We start from the raw sequence: 19602 nt of genomic DNA, 5'->3' as shown, positions 1-19602 counted from the left end.
GAAGGGGTCCGTGAAGACATTAGGAGGCAAAGTAGAAAATAGTCTCTCGTCTCTGGTTTTCCCTGCTTATGTCTTGTTTGTTTAGAGTTAACATATATGTTTTGAAAATCACCCCTTATACCCATTTTTTGAAAGAATTTTTGTAAATATTTGCTAAGCACTATTTTTCAAGGTCCTTGCCTGCTAATCTGACATCTGGTCATCTGGGAGTCTGCTTCTGTTGAGGTGTTTTTCTCTTGATTATGACTTGAATTTCCTGCTTGTCCACATGTCTGACCCTCTTTTTACTGTTATCATGTTGTCTTTTTATTTTTATCATGAGTAATAAGTTGTGAAGACTCTTGAATTCTAGTATCTTCCTTTAAAGACTGTTAAGGTTTATTTGAATGGGCAATTAATTATGGGATTCATTAAGCTAATCTTTTTCAGGGGGTAGGCACTTATGTTGAGACTTTACAAAGATAGATCTCTTTGTTTTTCCCTTAGTCCTCTGGTATAACACTTAGTCCCGTGGTCATGGTCCTCCTTCCAAAGCCAACACTTTTGAGGTTCCTATGAGAAACCTCAGGTGTCCACCAAGTCCCTTTAACTTTCTGGGACTGGATGGTTTCTAAAGCAGGAAAACTGCCTAAATGTAGGCTCTACCTTGTTCCTTCAGAGATTGAAACTCCTCCCTGGTCTACCTGTTTTTGATTGCTCTTTATTGCTTGGAAATTGTTATTTCTTACATTTTTCCAGAGATTAGAATAGTTGGATACAAGCTACTCAGCCATCATTGAAAGCATAATTTAGGAATATGGTCTCAAATGGAGCTGACGTCTCAGTTGTACCCAGAGACAATACCTGTACTTTGTTACCTATCTACGCAAATGTGGGAAGAGCCACAGTGGCAGGATAATCCCAAGTTCAGAACCAGCCTCAACAACTTAGTGAGGCCCTATGCAACTTAGCGAGACCCTGTCTCAAAATAAAATACAAAAAAGGACTGGGGATGTGGCTCTGTGGTTAAGCACCCCTGGGTTCAATCCCCAGTACCAAAAACAGGAAAATGCATAATGAAGGAAGCAAAAAATTGCCCATGATGTCATTATTTAGACACTGGTATGAAGTGTATCCCTGTCACTTCAGTGTCTGAGAAAATATGAAAAATACTCATGTATCTATTTCAGTTAATCAAATTAAGATCACACTACACATGATGTTTTATAGTGTGCTGCTTCTCACTCAATAATTTGCTCCCCTAAATCCTTAAGTATTTTTCAAGAACATGATTCTTAATGGCTGCCAAGGATTCTAATCACTGTATCTATTCAAGGCCCTGGATGCTCAGGCTATGTCCAAGTCTTTGTCATTATTAATTATCTAACAGTGATGTCTCAGTTTCACATTGACAGCATCTCTTAGTTCCTACTCATGTGTACTGGATGCAGGTGAGGCCAGAGTGGGTTGGTGGCCTGCACAAGACCACACAGCAAGGCAGGTCCTGGCTATCTGGTTGCAAAGCCGGCTGCCCCTTCTAGGTGCCAGGATAGAAGAGGTACGGATGTGACACAGGGTGCTGGTGACAATTAATGCCCATTTTATTGGCTTGACGAGAAAAGAGCCAGTGGGTAAGAGACTTTTCTGGATGGTTGGCAGTGTCGCTCTCTTGCTGCTTATGCCATTGCCTGAGGTCCCTGAACTTTCATTCTTTGCAGGAGACTTTTCTGTTTTGACCTTCTATGTTTTTCTTTAATAGGCAACCATCGGGATCGACTTCTTGTCAAAAACCATGTACTTGGAGGACCGTACGGTGAGCACCTGATTTTTAAATCCGGGAGGACAGGAGGTTCCCTTGGGCTTGTCCCCTGGGACCCCAGAGCCTGTACCATGCCTGGAGGCTGGAGCCGACAGTGCCAGCCTCACAGAGCCTGGGCCCCAGTCTGGCAGAGAGCCTCGCTGCCCCTCTCACCCCTGTGCCCCTGTCTGTGCAGGTGCGGCTGCAGCTCTGGGACACAGCCGGCCAAGAGCGGTTCCGCAGCCTGATCCCCAGCTACATCCGGGACTCCACTGTGGCTGTGGTGGTGTACGACATCACAAGTGAGTGAAGGTCTATGCCCAGAGGAGGGTGGCTCTCGGAGGATCCAGGGCCCAGGAGTGATCCTGGCCTGGTGTGTGTGCATGAATACACACCTGTGCTTGAGCCCTGAACACAGGAAGGCAGAGGCCAGGGGTGGGGCGTGAGTGGCTTTGCACTGTCCGCCACACACCTGAGACAGACATGGACTGGGCGAGTCAGTCCTTTGGGGAGCAGATGCTCATGAGGTTGGCCCTGCTCCAGTCCCGCTCACCCTTCCTGGCCTGGATGACTTCTGGGTGTGTTTGTCAGCATGGGAGAAGACACTGGCCCCTGTGCCAACCCAGACCCAGCAACCAGGATTTCCCAAGGAGCCTTGGGAACACTGGGGAGCTGGCAGCCCTGCTCACCCGTGGTGGCTCTTTGCCCCAAGCAGGCTTTCTTGAAACAACTGCACAGCCTTGAAAGAGACCCAGGGACTTGGGTGGGGGCTGACAGAGCTGGAGCTGCCTGGGCCAGTGAAATGGAAAACACCCATAAGCCATGGCCATGATCGTGCTTGAAGTGGGAAGACTCTGCTGTCCACAGCCCTGAAGTCCACAGGAAGCACATGTGCACCAGCCTGCTGCCCGACTCTGCCTGTCCCTTAGTCCACCCTTCCCTTTCCCTGAGTGCAGGTGGGAGCTGGGTCTGCAAGAGTCTGGGCCCACGTGGCCTGATGCTCAGCAGAAGGAAGACCAGGCTTCAGGGAGTGGGCACTTCCCAGGCCAGGCTGCCTCCCTTACCTCAGGGTATGAACTGCTGAGTGGCAGAATTCACCCCAAGACTGCTCCTCCCTGTGAGGCCTGTCACACCTGCTGAGGGAGGCAAGGCTGCCCAGAAACAGCCCTGTTCTCCTGGCTGGTTGAGGGCTCCTGGTTCCCCGGACATTGCCCAGGTTGCCTTCTGGCCCCTTTACCTGCGGTCAGGTCCTCCTCCCCTGCCCTGGCCTCTGCCCAGCTCCCCTGAGCTCCCTCTGGGGAGGCCATTCTCTAGGACCCTCCTTCCCTAGGTCTGAGTGTCTGCCTCTCACCCCTCACTGCTTCCAGGCTCAGCTGAGTCCCTGCACCTATTTCTCACTTTTTGTCTGAACCCCAAAGTCAGGTCCAATGATGGCCTTTAAAGGCACTATTCCACGAAGGAATCGAGACAGAGATTTTCTAGTAAGGCAACTCCTTTCCCCCAAAGTGTGGCTGAGTGGTTCATGGGGCTCCCCAGGGCTGCAGAGCAGGGCTCAGTTCCCAGTGGAACGGTCTCGGGCTGTGCTTCCCCTCTTCACAGGTGTCTCAGCCACTCCTGGCCTCTCTGGGGGTTGACGCTCATTACCAGTTTAATCCCACTTTCTGCCTCCAGATCTCAACTCCTTCCAACAGACCTCTAAGTGGATCGATGATGTCAGGACAGAGCGGGGCAGTGACGTGATCATCATGCTGGTGGGCAACAAGACGGACCTGGCTGACAAGAGGTGGGCACCAGGGCGCAGAGGGGCAGGGGCTGGACAGGCCTGCCCTTTACTCCTATGTAATTGCTCTTGACTAGGTGCTGTGGGATGCATGGATGGCAAATCTGTCCTTCTGCCTGTCCCTGTGCACAGGAGGAACACCTGGTGGAACCCCTCCCCCACCATGGGTGTGTGATTTCTGAAGCCCCCGTCTCCCACTGCCCAGCCGGGCGGGGCTCTGAGTTGTCTGCACAGATCCCTGTGCACCTGGCCTAGCCCAGCAGTGTGGTCTGGGCCCTCATCATGGTCACAGCACAGTCCCCTGGTCCTAGGGGCTTCTGCTCATACTGTGCAGGTCTGCCCTTGAGAAAGCTACACTGGTGTGTGGGGTATGAAGACCCGGAACCCAGGTGTGAACCTGCACTATGTCCGTAGAACACAAGCCTGATTCCCAGACTGCTTAGCCTGGCGTGCTGCTGTCTGGGTGAGGTGTTTCCTCAGAAGACGTTTCTCCATGGATGCCCTCCGGTGCATGGGTTGGCTTAGGTGTCCTTTACACATTTGTCCACTTCTTTTACCTGACCTCAACCTGGACAGATAAAGCAACAGACAGGTCATGGACTGCTGCAAGGCACATGGGCCTCTTACAGTGTCCCAGTGTGCTTTACTAGAGTCCTGCCTTCCGGTGGGGAAAATGGGCGCTCATGCTAGCTCCTTTGCTAAGTAGCTTCATGGCCTTGGGGGAACCACTTTTAACCTTGGCATTTGCATTTGGGAATGGAGGCTGATGATATTACCCAGAGAAGTTTGTAGCTGGAAGCTCTTTATAAACCTTGGCTCTTTTATTGGTGAGAGTTGGGAAGGGCAGCAGGGGGACAGGCCTACTCCTTAGTCAGAAGACACCATGGAAGAAGCAGGGAAAGGGTCTGGTGTCCCCTGTGTCCTGGGCCCTCTTCATCCTGGAGGGACTGGGATGGGCACCCTGGGATGGACCCCTGTGCTCAGGGCCTATCTTCTGACTGACCAAGGGGCCTGGTCGGCTTCCATTGCCCTACTCGCTGGTCCCCCTCGTCCCAGGATCTTCTGCCTCTGCCAGGGGCTGTTCCTCTGTGGTACTGATTTTCCCCTCGTCCCCTCTTCTCCAGGCAGATAACCATAGAGGAAGGGGAGCAGCGTGCCAAAGAACTGAGTGTCATGTTCATTGAGACCAGTGCGAAGACTGGCTACAACGTGAAGCAGGTGAGGACACACCTGTGCTGGCCCCAGCACAGCTGACCAGGGAGGCCCGCCTGGGGATTCTGGATGTGCTCAGCCTCAGGCTGGGACCTGCCTTGCCCTAGGGCCTGGTACCTGGGTTAGCATCAGCCAGCAAAACCCCTATAAACCTGTGCAGTGGAGGGGGCTGTGGAGCTGACTTCCAGAGCTGGTAAAGCATGTGAGAGGGACAGAGCACTCACCTCAGGAGCCATTTGGACACTGCTGGTCACTAGCCACCAGAGCAGTGACCAGTCCTGGGCCCCTGTAGTTGGCTGTACAGTGTCCAGCCCTGACCCCAGGTGATTGCAGGAAGCCATGTTCCTAGCATCTTACCTCACTTTGGAGAAGTGCTGCCAGATATCTTGGGTGCCTGCCTTGTGTCCGTCAAGTGATCAGCACCATGGAAAGCAACTTGGGCTTGGAGCGAGGAACCTATCACCCATGGTGGAGGGCAAGGAGGTGGAGTTAGAGCTGAGCCTTGGGGCAGTGATGCTTACCCTGGATCCACAGAACGCAAGTAGTGCATGGGTGGAATTCAGCAGTCAGCAGGCCTGGGCTCGAGATAATCCCACCTGTATCGTCTCTGACCTCTAACTCATCATCACACTTCCTTCAGTGACAAATGTAGGCAACTGTTCAATGATATTAGCAGGAACCTGTGATTCCTCCTCACCAACAGGAATCACAGGTGTTTTCTTATGGCCTCAGGCGTGGCAGGCATCCTGAACTTTGCATGCATCAACATCATAGTAGTTATTAGGCTTTCTGCTAGTTCTTGTGGTTTAATATGTTCACAAGGAAGCAAAAGTGTCACTGTGTCACAAATTTGTTTCTTTAAATATTTTAGAAATATTTCATTCAGTGCCAAATGGTTTCTTCTATAAGCCTATGAAACTGATTTTGTACATTAAAAGGTATCCATAGGCTTCACCAGACTCCTGGCAGAGTCATGGGCTCAAGCCAAGGTGGGGAAGTCCCACCTTCCAGAACCAGGAGGCCTTGGAGCCGTGGCAAGGAGCGGGCATCCAGAGGCTGGCAGCAGGGTGCCTGTGTGGGCCGGGGATGCTGAGTGAGGAGCCTGGCTTGATGCAGGTGTCTCTTTTGCCCTTCAGCCCCCGTATCCTCTGGGAACACTAGGCGAGCTGCAGCTGGCCTTTGGATACAGTGATGGTTCCCTCCGTGTGGGTAGTGCTGGTGGCAGTGGAGAAGGAGGGGACAGAGAAGCAGGAAGGGACAGGAGGAAGGGCACTGTGATGACATGAGGGAGACCCCAAGCCTCCCGGGATCTCAGGTGGCTCTGCTCACCTCCACCCACTTCTTAGCCTCCTTCCGAGACAGGTGTAAGGTGGAGACTGTCATGGTGTCCCATGGAGGAGGAAGTATGCCCTGGGGACCCACAGGAAAGACTGGGCTGCTGCTTCTTCTGGGTCCTGATGAAAAGCCATGGACATGGTGAAGCAGAGGGCAGCACCAGGCCGTCCTTCAAGCAGGTGGCAGCTGCCCAGCCTTCTTGGTCAGGGAGACACTGATACCCCCACTGCTTCCAGAATGCTCTGCAACCAAGGCAGCAGTTAAAGGAGGTCAATTCAAACCCTGTGTGGTTCAGAGAAGGGGTCCCTGCAGTGTAGACTCCTGAGATCTCCATGACAACATACCTGCTCACAGAGACCCACACCTGACCCCAAGAGCATCCTCCTTGACCCCTGGCAGGCTATGATCAATCTGATAGATGGGCAGATGGGGCTGCCTGCACAAGGCCATGAAGGAACACTCACAGGGACAACCCAGGCCCTCCACTCGGGAGCCCCCTCTACAGCCAGGGTCCCACACCCTGCAGGGCCCACTAGCAGCTTCCACACTTGGGCCCTCACCTTGTCATCCAGCCTGGCCTCAGACCTAAATAAGACTCACCCTGTCCTCTGAGATCTCATGCAGTGGTTTTAAGCCCGGAGCCCACTGAGTTCCTACAACTGGTATTTGTGGAGAGAAGGGGCATTGTTGACATGTTAGTCTGATTGAGCTACTATAACAAATTGCCATAGCCTGGGTGACTTATGCACAACAGAAATTTATTTCTTATTTTTCTGGAGGCTGAAAGTGCAAGGTCAAGGTGTGGCAGATTCATTGTCTGGTGAGGGCCTGTTTCTTCACAGATGGTAGCTTCTAACTGTGTCCTCACTTGGAAGGGACAAACAAGGTCCCTGGGGCCTCTTTTATAAGGGCATTAATGCCATTCATAAAGGCTCTGCCCTCATGACTAATCACCTCTGAAAGGCCTCACCTCTTGCTATTGTCACATTGGGAAGTAGGTGTCAGCATTTGAGATTGGAGGGACACAAGCATCAGACCATTGCACCCCTGCTGCCAAACCTGCCAGCATACACACACACACACACACACACACACACACACACACACACAGATGCATACACAAAACTAGCACGTGCATACACAAACACCCAACAGGCATCCACACTTACACAAGCTCACGGAACCCCACACATTCACACCCATTCCCCACACACACACTCCCCCAGATGCTTATATAGACACACACACACACACACACACACACGGTATGCCACATACACGCACATCCAATCAGACCCTCAGTGCTGTATCCACACACCCATGTCCCTCACTGTGACTGAGGCCCTACCTCCCTGCAGAGCTGGCTCTGAGCCATGGACTACAGGGCCCCAGGGAAGAGGGTCATTTTTCTCAAGGGAAGGTGGGAAGCTGGTTTCCCACCCCCGGTACCCACGAGGGCAGTGGACAGAAGCCCGCCCGAGGGCCCGACTTGGGGAGCCTAGGTCATTTTCTGTACCAGAGTAGGTGGGGGCAGCCCCGGGGCTCACCCTGCATCTCCCCATCCCTGCAGCTCTTCCGACGTGTGGCATCGGCTCTGCCCGGCATGGAGAACGTCCAGGAGAAGAGCAAAGAGGGGAGTATCCTTTTCCTTTGACAAGTGAGTGGAAAGACGAGCCCGAGAAACCTTTCTCTATCAGTATTTAGTGCAGCAGTGGAGCCCTTGCTGGGCCTCCACGCAGCCTCCCTGGGCTGCTGGGCACCTCTGTACAGACAGGGCAGAGCTCTGTGGTCTTTGAGCCCCATCCAGCTCTAACCTTCGAAGCAATCTTCTTCCACAGCAGTGTGGGGCCACCTGTCAAAGGGACATGGATGCGTGATGGTGAGGGGCAGGGAGCGAGAGGTGTGATTGTTCCGTCTTTACACTGAACACCCACGTGTGTTTCAGGGGTACAGGTGGCCTCTGCACTGCAGCGGCGGCTTCTGCACAGTGAGCCTGTGGTTTCAGGCTACTCCGCATGAGACAGGTCCCTCTACTGAGGCCCCCTTCCATGTCCTGCCTGCTTCCCGTGCCCAGCCTTGCATGGCCTCCATCTCCCCGCTGCTCTACTGAACAGGCTTATACCCCACTCACGTCATCCAACCCAAACCCGGACCAACATCTGCATGCTGAAGTTGAGGTTCTAGAGGTAGCCTGGTTTACCTAAAGTCACAGTATGGAAGTTGTAGAGTTAGGATTCACTCTCTGGTTTGCCTCCTCCATGTCTATCTAGTTCTGTTCCATTCTAAAACACCTTCCCTCAAAGAATCAGAAGAGAGTTGCTTTGGTAGGTGGGGACATTATCGACAAACTGCCCTTCTTTGCCCCTACTCAAAGGCTTCTGTTCAAGTTAGCCACTAGAGACTGGGTGTTCATATCCCAGCCCACATCCTTCAGTATGGGACGTGTCTCCAGGAAGCAGCTACCCAGCATCCTCCACTCATCCCTATGGGTCTCCAAGGGTAGAATCCCATGAGAGATCAGAGAAGGACATCAGAGAGGAGAGGCCAAAGGGCCCCATTTAGCTGAAGAGGTTTGAGACAAAGGAAATGAATAGCTTGATGCGAGAAACCAAAGATGACGTCCTCTCTGCCTGATGCAGCCTGGTGTCAGGGTAGGGGCAGGGTCCACAACCCAGAGAACCTTGAGGCTGCAGCCAGGGGAAATCTGAGACAGGTTGTAAGGACAGCTGGCCCTCCAGCCTTCCTCAAGAGATTCTCAGAGCAGACCCAAGACCTGGGGAGCAGGACCCCAACCATTCCCAGAGGATGAACAATGGTCAAAAGGAGTATCATCTGATTGGTCAGTGGTGAGACTCCAGTTCCGGGTGAGGAAGCGTGTTAGGACACCTAACAGAGCTGGCTGCACACCTCGGGACACAGCCCATGGTATCACCAAACAGGGGGCTCCTTTGAAGTGCCAGAACATCCTGAAGCCAACCTGCAGGGCCAAGATAAGAGCAGGACCAAGGGTGAGGAGGAGAGACAAGATGTGGGTGAGGAGCAGGATTACAGATGGCCTTCTCCAACTCCCGCCCACTCTGAAGGCACAGCAGACTGCTCGGGGAGAGTAGTGAGTGCTTCATTCACATTCTCTCAGGGTCCAAGTTTAGGGTGCCCACGAGCACATCATCATTGTCTCATCTAGCCGAAGGTGACCTCTGAACCCTTGGAGAGAAAGAACACAGGGCAGATAGCAAGCAGACTGCACAGGACTATGTGGTCTCTAATCCTTTTCCCAAGTATGAGGTCCCCCACTCCGCAGAGGCAGTCCCACCTCTCTCTGCTCAGGAGCCCCCCTGGCTGGGGCCTGCTATGAAGAAGGAGCTGGAACAGCCTGCAGCAGACCCCCTAGATCCTGAAAGGGACCAGGTGGTTCAGCCAGGGCTGTGGCCTGGCACTTCTGTTTACTGATGGTTCAAACCCAGGTGTTTGGAAGATACGTTCTTGGAGATCGTATTGGAACTGTGTCCAGCATTAGGATCAGGACACAGAGGCTCTGCTTGGTGGCACATGAAAAGCTGATGCTTGCCCTTGCTTACTTGGCTAGTCTGATGGGCCTGTCTGCAGCTTCCAGGTCCATGAGAAGGGGCTACTGTGCTCATCTTCACACCCAGGACAGGACGCTTCCTCCAGGGCTGCCTTGCCAGCCCTTCTGCCCAGAAGCCCCACCCCACTCACCCTCTGCTTTCTCAACTGAAGGGGGCTAAGGGGCCACAAAATGGTTAAGCCTTAAACTCCTAGCTGGGTCTGCATACACAAGGCCCCTTCTGCTTCTGCCCAACCAGCGTGACTCTGTGGCATGGGCCCCGGCCCTTTTGGAATAAGGTTGGTATTTGCAGAATAACTTAGTACTCATGAAGTGGTCCTAAGGGAATAGGACAGTCATGCCCCAAGCAAGGAAGAGCATTCCCAAGGCCTCCCATTTGGTCAGTTGACAGATGGGACCAAATCCACACCCTTGAGTCCTCCTGTCCTTAGACTCTCTAACAGCACAAGGGGTGGTTGACACCCCAGAGAAAGGTGCATCAACCTTAGTCAGAGAAGCTGGAAAGGGAGACGCATGCCCAGCAGTTTGGGACAAGATTGTAACAGACTGTCTGGGTCTACCCATCACTGTCCGAAGGACCAGAAGAAAGAGGAAGTGTGCCCTGAATGTGGTCTGTGACGAGCCATACTTGAGCCAGAGGAACAAGTGGGCTCTCTGGACTCTGTCCACAGGAAAGGCACTTATCAAACCTCTTTAGCTTATGGAAAATTTCCACAGTGAGTTTCCCCTTAGACACGGGTCTGCTCATTCTTGCCCATCCTTTTCAATCAGCGAGCACTGTATTGCACTGGTATATGGCATTACAAGACAGAGTATGCGTGGAAACTCTGGCAGAGGATCCTCACCAATATTGTTGCCACATGTGACTGTACACATTTAAATTAGTTAAAATTAGATCCAATTAAAAGTTCAGTTCCTCACTTGTGCTGTCCTCATTTCAAGGGCCTGGTCGCCCGTGATGCTGATGGCTACCATATTGGACAGAACAGATGTGGAATATTTGCATCCTTGCACATCATTCTTTTGAATAGTGCTGTTCTGGACCTACCTGAGGAATCAGTTTCCCAGGTGTCTGGGCATTGGGTCTCTCCCAGAGAACTGGTTAAAAATATACATCCTGAGCCCAACCCCGGATCTACTGAGGTGGGGCCCAGGAGATGTATTTTTAGCAAGTTTCCCAGGAGATTTTTGATGTAGTCCACTTGAGAACTGCCGCTGTGCAGGGTACAAAAGCACACTGACTCATGTGGCACTTGAGAAGGTTTATTTTTAATGGCAGTCAGATAGCTTTCATATTGGACAGAAATTAATGCTATAACTTTGACCAACCTCCCAACTAGATCTGGTGGTTCTCAACCCTCAGATATTGCCCCCTTCCCCACAGGGGATATTTGGCAACATCTCTAGACATTTGTGGTTGTCATAAGTTGGGAGAAAAAGGAACAGCAGATGTTATGGGCATCTAGTGGGTACAGGGTATGCACAGGATGGCACCCACCGCAGAATTAGCTGACATAAAATACCAGTAGACTTGAGGCTGAAAACCTAGTGCAAGAGCACTTTGGCACAACCAGGTCATTCAAAAATGTAACTCTGGGCTGGGGATGTAGCTCAGCAGAATTGCTCACGTTTAAGATGTGCAAGGCCCTGGTTCCATTCTCAGCACCAGGCTCCTCCATCCCCTAGCTGGTGTTTTGCTCCTCACAGCATGAGGTCTGATGTTTAAATGTGGCAACGTCTCAGCAGGGCCCAGCACAGTGCCCAGCACAGAGTCAGTGCTCAGTTGTACCTGGAAAGGCTCCGCAGAAGAGGCAACAGATGCAGGGGCCCTGAACAAATAAGGAGGATACTTTGTTCAGGTGGAGCTAGTGAGGGAGCCTGGATATGGGGGAAAGAACAGCCTGAGGAAAGGAAAGAAGAAAGGGAGGATATGTATGCAGGGGGAAGATCTGACGCCAGGCCTCCATGTGGGATCAAGGGCAGGGAATGAGCCAGAGGCCACTCATCGACTGCCACACAAGAACTGGCTTTGGGAAGCCACCATGCTGAAAAAAGGTTGGGTGGGCTCAGAGGGGGCTCCTGGAGATCAGGAGATTCCAGTGAGGCTGGCGCCTGGGCGGGCAGTGCAGATGGGGCCTGGGGTCAGCAGAGGCCACAGAACTACAACTGGCAGAGAGCAGCATAGGGGCATTTTTTTTTTTTATTTTCAATTTTATTTATTTATATTCTATTTTATTTTTCTGAGGAGCTAACCCTGGGCCTTGAGCATGCTAGGCAAGCACCTTACTACTGAGCTACACCCCAAGCCCAAGCACAGGGCTCCTTGGCAGTAGGCTGGCAAAACAGAGAAGTAGGACTGCCTGACGGGGGTGGAGAGCACCAAGCTGGGCTGCAGGAGGCAGTGGAAGGCAGGCAGTCACTTATGGCCTGCACAGGAAAAAGATGAAACTGTGTCTGTGTGTGTGCACGCACACTCATGTACACACACACGGGAAATAAAGGTAGAAAAAGTGGGAGATGAAGTCATACTTAAAATATATGCCATAGATGGCTGAGTGGTCGTTAGAGGTGGCATTGTTGATTCTGAGCTTCCCTAACAGCCAAGGAGGGACAATGTGAACTTCAAGACGCATGGATTTTCTTTTAAGCAAAAGAATCTCTCCTATCGTCCTCAAATAGGGGACACAACATCCCTAGGATGTTAGCAACAGGTTATAAGCAGGACTTGTGATCCCCTCCCCACCCTCATGTGCTACAATGCAGTCCTACAGGAACTAGAGCCCAGTCTGGGCCTAGCACCAATGGCACACGCCTGTAATCCCAGGAGGCGGAGGCAGGAGAATCATAAGTTCAGGCCAGCTTCAGCACCTTAGGAAGGTTCTAAGCAACTCAGTGAGAACCTGTCTTAAAATTAAAGAATAAAAAGGGCTGGGGGTGTAACTCAGTGGTAAAGCAACCCTGGGTTCAATCCCCAGTACCAAAAAAAAAAAAAAAAAAAACTAAAGCCCAGTCTAGGAAGAGTGATCCTGCTGTGGGTACCTGAGGGCTTGGGCAGCCATAATTAGGTCTGACAGGAATTTCAAATAATGAAAGTCTCTATGTTTTCCTCCTGGTGAGAAGAGCAGAAGGAACAGCCTGGCTGTGTGTTTGGAACCCTTTCCTCTGGTCCTGATGAGTACTTTTAGGCCCACAGTCCCTAGGGGCGCCCAAGGAAAGGGCTGGAGAGGGGGCTGTGTTTAGATCCAGTGGATCTGGCCTCCACATTAGTCACCTGGGAGTCTAAGTGACCTCCTCTGAAGGAAGCATGTGGGCTCAGTGCCCCTGCTGCCCACCAGAGCAGGGCCACGCTCCCCTGTGCTTTCGCATGTGAGCACCCGGGGCTGGCCGGTGGGCTCTCCACCTCCGTGCACTTTGAGATGGGGCCAATAGGTAACAGAGCTGGGGCCATGACTGGGAGCTGGTATTTGAGCACCAGCCACCAGGGAAGGATTCTGAGACAGGGACTCCCTGGCCTGTGTGTCAGAGGTGATGCCACAGCCCAGGACAAGCTGTGCTCTGGAGGGACAGGGCCTGCAGGGCGCTCAGCGAGAGTCATCTTCCTTAGCAGCACCCCTGCAGTGATTGACATCAAGCTGGACAAACCCCAGGAGCCCCCGGCCAGCGAGGGCGGCTGTTCCTGCTAATGTGGAGCCTGCCCCATGGCTTCCTATGACACTACTCGCTTGTTGTGTTGCTTCCTATTGGTTAGCTTCCTATGGGGGTGGGGAATGAGTTCATCAAGATGGGAGGACTTTTTTTTTCTCTCTGTCTCTAGGAGTAGGCTGGGATGGGGAGGGAGGCTGGGCATCAGGGATCACATCACTCTTAACAGCGGTTACTCAAACGACTATTTTTTGGTTTGGTTGTAATATATTGTACTTTATTAAGATTGCCAAAAACTGTTAAAATTTAAAAAAAAAAATTTAAATCATGTGTATACAACTTTTTGCCAGATAAAATGTAGTCATTTTTATTTGAAAGATGTGCTTTTTGTTTTTGTATATTTGTAAACTTATAGAAAACCTTTTCCACACACCTCCTCCTTCCTGTTCTCTTTGAACTGTCCATCACCTCTGCCTTCCTCCCATCCCCAGCCCAATAAATTAAAACAATAACTGAGTAACTTAATTAGGCTCCAGTACCGGGCCATGCAGCCCAGGCCAACCAGGCCCCACTTGGTTAAATTAAACATTAGTTGGACGAAACAGCTTCCAAAGAGGCAGCGTTGCCTGGGCCTTCCATGGGCAGTGAGGGACATGAGCAGGGCATTGAGCAGAAACGAAAGCTGAGGACCATAGGAAGGCTGAGCAGCAGGCCCCCCAGGAACTGCTTCTGCCTCCCCTTTTCCTACCCTCAAAAGCCTCAAGGGGGCTGAGGGCACAGGCAACCTTTTGTGTTCTGTGCCTACCAGTGACCAGCAGAGCAAGAGGCCCTTGGAAGGATGGGGTGTTGTTGGCAACTGTGGGCTGAGGTGGTGTGGTTTATAGACCGGGGCACCCTGTGTAGTTCTGGAATGTTCTAACCAGCCCTCCAACTGTCAGCACGCGCAGCTGGGTCGACTAAGAAACTCAGTGTGTGACTTTGGGTGGTGTACCACCCTGAAGCCCTCCTCCAAACAGTCAGGGAGACTGGATGGAGCCTGTACTGAATGCTGATGGTCCATCTGTGATTGGTTAAGGGAGGGTTATCGGTAGAACCACCACCTTGAGAGAGACATGTTCTCAGACCCTCAGTTGCTGATACAGCTGAGTGTTATTCTAAAAATAAGTAAATAAATAAAAAGCCAATTTCTTAATGTTTTCACCCCACTGGCATGGTACAGTTGAAATCTTTGTGCTCGTACCTTTGTGGATATTGTGGCTGCACTGTGGGCACCTGAGGGTAGTATCAAGGTGGAAACTCCAGAAGGCTGCCTAGGGCACTGGGACCTGCCCCCAGAAAGCCATCCTCACCATCTTTGACTCATTCTTGAGAATGGCATAGACCTGAGAACCTGTAAAGTCTTGGAAGAAAACTTTCTCTTTGTAACTCACTTGGCCAGCATTCCAAATTGACCTAGATTTACCACCCCCAGGCCTGCACAAAGGCAGGTAGTGGGAAGTGGTGACTCTGATCAAAATAACCCCTCTCCCACCCAGCTGGCATTGGCTCCCTCCAGTCTGCTGATGGACATGTCCTAGACAGGCTAAATGACCTTATGAGGTGTGCAGGGTGAATTCCTCCACAAGGCAGAACTCCAACAAGGTTGTTGGAAAGGATTTTGTTAGTTTTTTCTCAGAAACTAATCCAAAATGGCAGCCAGCAGGTGTCAGGGCTGATTTTTATGCAGTGGGTTTGCCACACACCATCAGCCTAAGAGACTGTGTCAAGAGCTGATCTTTAGAGAGGAATCTATCTTCAGGTGAAGAGGAAGCAGGATCCCAGTGGGCACCTCTTCTGGAGGGCAAGGACCAATGTATGAGTGTAACTCAAATGTCATGTGTTTAGTTTTTATATGTGTGTACATAATTATATATATAGATAGACTTGTGTATACACCTTCCACAGACACATCCTCACGCAGAGATACATGTGATCAATGTATATTCTTGTCTTTCCTGCTCTCAAGTTGGAACTTGCATTGTGATAAAAGTTTTGGAAATTCAAAAGTACTGCGACGTGTTGAAATAAGAAATATTCAATATTGTCAAATAATTTGTGATTGTCTTGCCATCAATAAAAATAATGCATAGATGTGTTAAACTACAGGCAAAAATAGCCCATGGGAATATCTCCACCACCTCTCTACATACTTACATTCAGGGGGCGCTTACCTGCGTGGGCCAGGGTTTCCCTACTTCCCCACTGTGGGCACACCCCCAAGTGGTGCTTGTTGGAAGAGTGCTTTCTTACCTTGTGAGAATCTATGGGAGTCCACATTACAGCATCTGGCCTGGGTGGCAGTGAGGACCATCACTTGTGACCTCTGGGACAGCCCCACTGACGGATTTGCACTGGGTCTGGGTGAATGAATGCATGGTGGATTTTAATTTTCTTGGCATGGAAGGGTAGTTTTATTTAAAACTAGGAAACGAAGTAGAAACTCAGTTCCCTTCTCATGTGCACACAGTCCAAGGCACTGAGGTCTGTTTCCCATCATGGCATAGAGGAGATGGCATAGAGAATGACAGATATCATTTGGATTGACATGACCGAGTCCTGCTTTTCCTAGATTGCACACAACATCCTCTCGAGTTCAGCTTTTCCCTGGGCCTGTGGCCTCTGAGGGTAAGGGTATTGCCCCCTCTTATTCTTTCACCCCAGGGGTGCCTTGCCTCATCACCCAGGTGTCCTCTTCCTAGGGTCTGTTAAGGCAACGAGACCTCTTTCACAGAAATGTGTTGGCTTCTTGGCTGACCTCTTGAGCTGGCGCCATTACTGTCTGCTTGCTTGAGGGAAGGATCTTGTTTCAGAATTAAGGTTAAACAAAAAATGGTCAAGTCCCCTTGAAGATGTCATGAACTTGCTTTGAAATCTGCAGTGAGACTACTGCATCTTTGCTGAATCCACACTGCTTAGCAGAGGACAAAGTATAGGATTCCTTTTAGGACATGATGTTTAGTAATTCAGTTCCTCTCCCTGGAGACTAGATCTGACCTGGCATATGAGCAGGAGCTTCGTTTGGCCCTTTTTATCTTTAGGGGACTCAAAAGGCATTAGTAAAGCTCCTATTCCACATCAAAACAAGGCATCAGAAAAATCAAGTATGAGACCAAAAAAAAAAAAAAAAAAAAAAAAAAAAAAAAAAAAAAAAAAAAAAGCAGATGGCTTATTTACAAAGACACATATGCACCAAAATGAAGGTGGGACATCAGTGTCTTGAGTGCTGTAGTGCAGTTGTGGTCCCAGGTTAGCCTGCGTGGTGGCTAGAGGCCTTGCTGCCATCACTATCACCACTGTCTGTCAGCCATCCTTAAACATTCTGCAGTGTCCCCAGGTCCAAGGAAAGCAATGGTCAGGTCAGTTCAAGTTCAGGTCAGGGAATAGAAACAAGAATTGAAGGTGGTAGGTAAGTGCAGACACATCTGGGGTACAGTGTCTCTATTATCCGGTGGCTGATCAGTGCCAGGAGCCCCTATATTCAAGTACCAGGTGTGACAAAGGAATGCCACTGCTGGCTTTGGTGTCCTACAGATAAGAGAAGGCTCATTCTTTCACAGATGAAGGCAGGGGAGGCTGTCAGGACCAGAGACCAGGTCACCAAGTCGTCAGAACCACGTGAGGGGCAGCCAAACAGATATATGCATGTGCATCGACCAGTGTTGTGTGCTCGTTTCCAAACTACCTCTCCCCAAAGAATGTGAGGCACTGTCACCTTGCCACAGCAGTGTGAGGAAGAGATCCCATAACCCTTCCTGCTCTGCAGGTGGGAGAATCAAGATGAAGGGTGACTTTGCTTACGATTACCCAGGAAGTCAGGAGTGATCAGAACCAAGGTGTTGCCGTTCTTCATCTATTGCCAACCTGTGTGTGTCCCTCAGGCCACATCTACTCTGTGGTTAGGATGCAAAGGTTCTTCCCAGTGTGTCTCTCTGAGCTGGGAGAGAATATAGATGTTACTCGGGGTCCCCAAATCTACTTGGATCATCTCGGCAACCATACAGATCAGGGCACCCTTTGAAACTCTGCTTGAAATCAACTTTTGGTATTCCCAAATCCTGAGATCTCAGTGTACAGCCTCCCTGGACTCCAGACCTTCTCATCAGGATGTGGTTTACCAGGAAAACCTGGCGATGGCAGTTCGGCTTTTTCCTTCATGAAGTGGGAAATCTCCACAGCATCCAAGGCCAGCCTACATCTTGTGGTGTGTGTTGACTCCCCAGCTCACCTTCCCCTGTCCCCTCCCTCTAAAGTGATCGGCTGTGAGGGGCACAGAGGGTGGCCTTTCCATCTGTCACGGGCTCAGAAGGCATAGTGGCCATATTGACTTTACATTAAACTGTGTAAAATGTGGAAAAGACTCAGCATGTTGGTCAAACAATAAACTGTCCTACTTCTCAACACAAAGCCTCTTGTCTAATGTTTCTCAGGGGTGCAGTCACACCTGGGGGGAGGTTCAAAACAGATCCTCAAGTGCATGCTTCACAAAAGCTGCCTGTCCCGGTCTTCCTCCTGCTCACCTGGGCTCTCCACCAACTCTGAAGGGATAAGGTGGGACACTAGGAGGATCACACCCACACATTCCCACAGTCTTGTCTGCCTAAAGGCGGCAGAAAGATGGTTCCAGGCAGAGCCAGGACTCCGGTGTGACTTTTTTCATCATCGGCTCTTTAACTGCCTCAGCTGGGGGTTATGGAGGGTGGGTATAGGGAATGGAGCTCTTACCCTTATTTCCAGAGAACCATTTGAACACAGGAACCAGCCACAGACCGTCCCTAAACTCGCCCTACACCAGCCAGGCACCATCCCGAGAGGCCCCCAGGTCTGCCTTCTCTAGACTGGAAACCGTCTAGTTCTGGGAGCAATTCCAAAGAATCAAAAGCACAGATGAGGAACCGAATCACCCTGGCCTGAGAATGCCGGGAATTTCTTCAAGTCCAACTTCACTAGGGCCTTTCCCTTTAACGGCTCTAAAGGCTCTGGAACATCCTTCAATCTGTCACCTCAAGGAAGCCACCTCTGACTAGCAGAGGGAACAGATGTGCCTCCCCACCAAGCCTTGCATTTTCTGGTTTCCAGTTTTGAAGTGTGAGGTGAAGCAGCGCAAGGGAGCGCAGGGGCAGAGGGCCGACCACCACAGTAGATGCCAGCGTGGGCCAGAGGAAAGCTGTTCCGGGACAAGCAGTCCTTCCCCAGATGACGGTGTTCAGGGCAAGGTGACGTCACACAGCAAAGGGAGTGGGCGCTCTCCCTGGGCGTGGTGTTGCCCAGCAGCCCCTGCCTCTGCCACACTTAGGAAGCACTGCTGGGAGTCCCCAGACGTGAACGTGACGACAGAGCTGTGACGGACGTCCTGCCTGAGTGCACAGTGCGGCACCCAGAGGTGCTCACGGAGGGCACCACAGGCCATACTCAAATATTTTTAGAAAGCTGAAACAGTATTCAAGTCAACAGAACATAGCCAAGTGCGTCACCCACGGCAGACCACAGAGGCATTCAGAGGAGTGGCAGGCCCCAGGACTTTCTAGTTCTTGTTCATCAGGAGCTCCCAGTAATGGTGAGAGAAGCAAAGGCCTGGGCTTAAATGAAGACCCAGAATAAAGAATTGTAAAGTCAGTGGCAAGACCCCTCTTGTCTGTGGGTGTGCTCCATGCCCACTGAAGATTCCATTCCAGAAGTGGGCCTGTTCACCAACAGAGTGCCCGGGGCAAGGAGGTGCAACCGCCCTCCTTGCACCTTTCCCTCAGCAGGGCACAGGAAGGCATCTGCACCAGGTGCCCTACCCAGGTGGCTCAGGCACCTCCAGTTCCTAAGGTGTTCAAGCCTCCTGTTACATACAGCTGTGCGGTAATCTGTGTGTCCCTGTAACCTGACAATACTTTCTACTCTGGTCACATATGCCTCCCATCTTATGAAAAAAATGGACCTGCTTTGGCTGAATGGCTTCAGGGCCACAAGAGGATATGACCTAAGTAGAGAACAGACTGAACTTTCATCCAAGCCCTTCCCAGCTGGGCATGGGCCTGCAAATTCCAACTATTCAGAAGGCTGAGGCAGAAGGATCACAAGTTGAAGGCCAGCCTGAGCAGCTTAGTAAGACCCTGTACCTGTGAGGTAAAGACAGTTGAGTTTGCACCTGTGTACCCTGCAATCTTTGGGCTCAGGTAACTTGGAGTTAGGCCTGGACCCCAACACATGCTCCCATTTGTTGTCACTGTTATCATTCTATTTAAT

The 19602-nt window shown here is 51.1% G+C and overlaps 1 protein-coding gene across 1 annotated transcript in view; it reads left to right on the top strand.

The window, feature by feature from the left end:
* Positions 1 to 15282, top strand: part of RAB6B (RAB6B, member RAS oncogene family) — a 57756-nt gene extending 42474 nt beyond the window's left edge. Inside the window, exons 3-8 of the mRNA XM_079156047.1 lie at positions 1739 to 1792; positions 1974 to 2079; positions 3449 to 3560; positions 4682 to 4775; positions 7675 to 7741; positions 13309 to 15282. Of these exons, the coding sequence (XP_079012173.1) occupies positions 1739 to 1792; positions 1974 to 2079; positions 3449 to 3560; positions 4682 to 4775; positions 7675 to 7741; positions 13309 to 13373 (498 nt within the window). The 3' untranslated portion in view covers positions 13374 to 15282. The remainder of the gene's footprint in view (positions 1 to 1738; positions 1793 to 1973; positions 2080 to 3448; positions 3561 to 4681; positions 4776 to 7674; positions 7742 to 13308) is intronic.
* Positions 15283 to 19602: the final 4320 nt, after the last annotated feature.

This window comes from Sciurus vulgaris (assembly GCF_902686455.1).
Source record: "Sciurus vulgaris genome assembly, chromosome: 10".
In the NCBI taxonomy this organism is placed as follows: domain Eukaryota; kingdom Metazoa; phylum Chordata; class Mammalia; order Rodentia; family Sciuridae; genus Sciurus; species Sciurus vulgaris.
The sequence above is the reverse complement of the archived record's forward strand: the minus strand, read 5'-3'. Positions and strand labels throughout refer to the sequence as shown.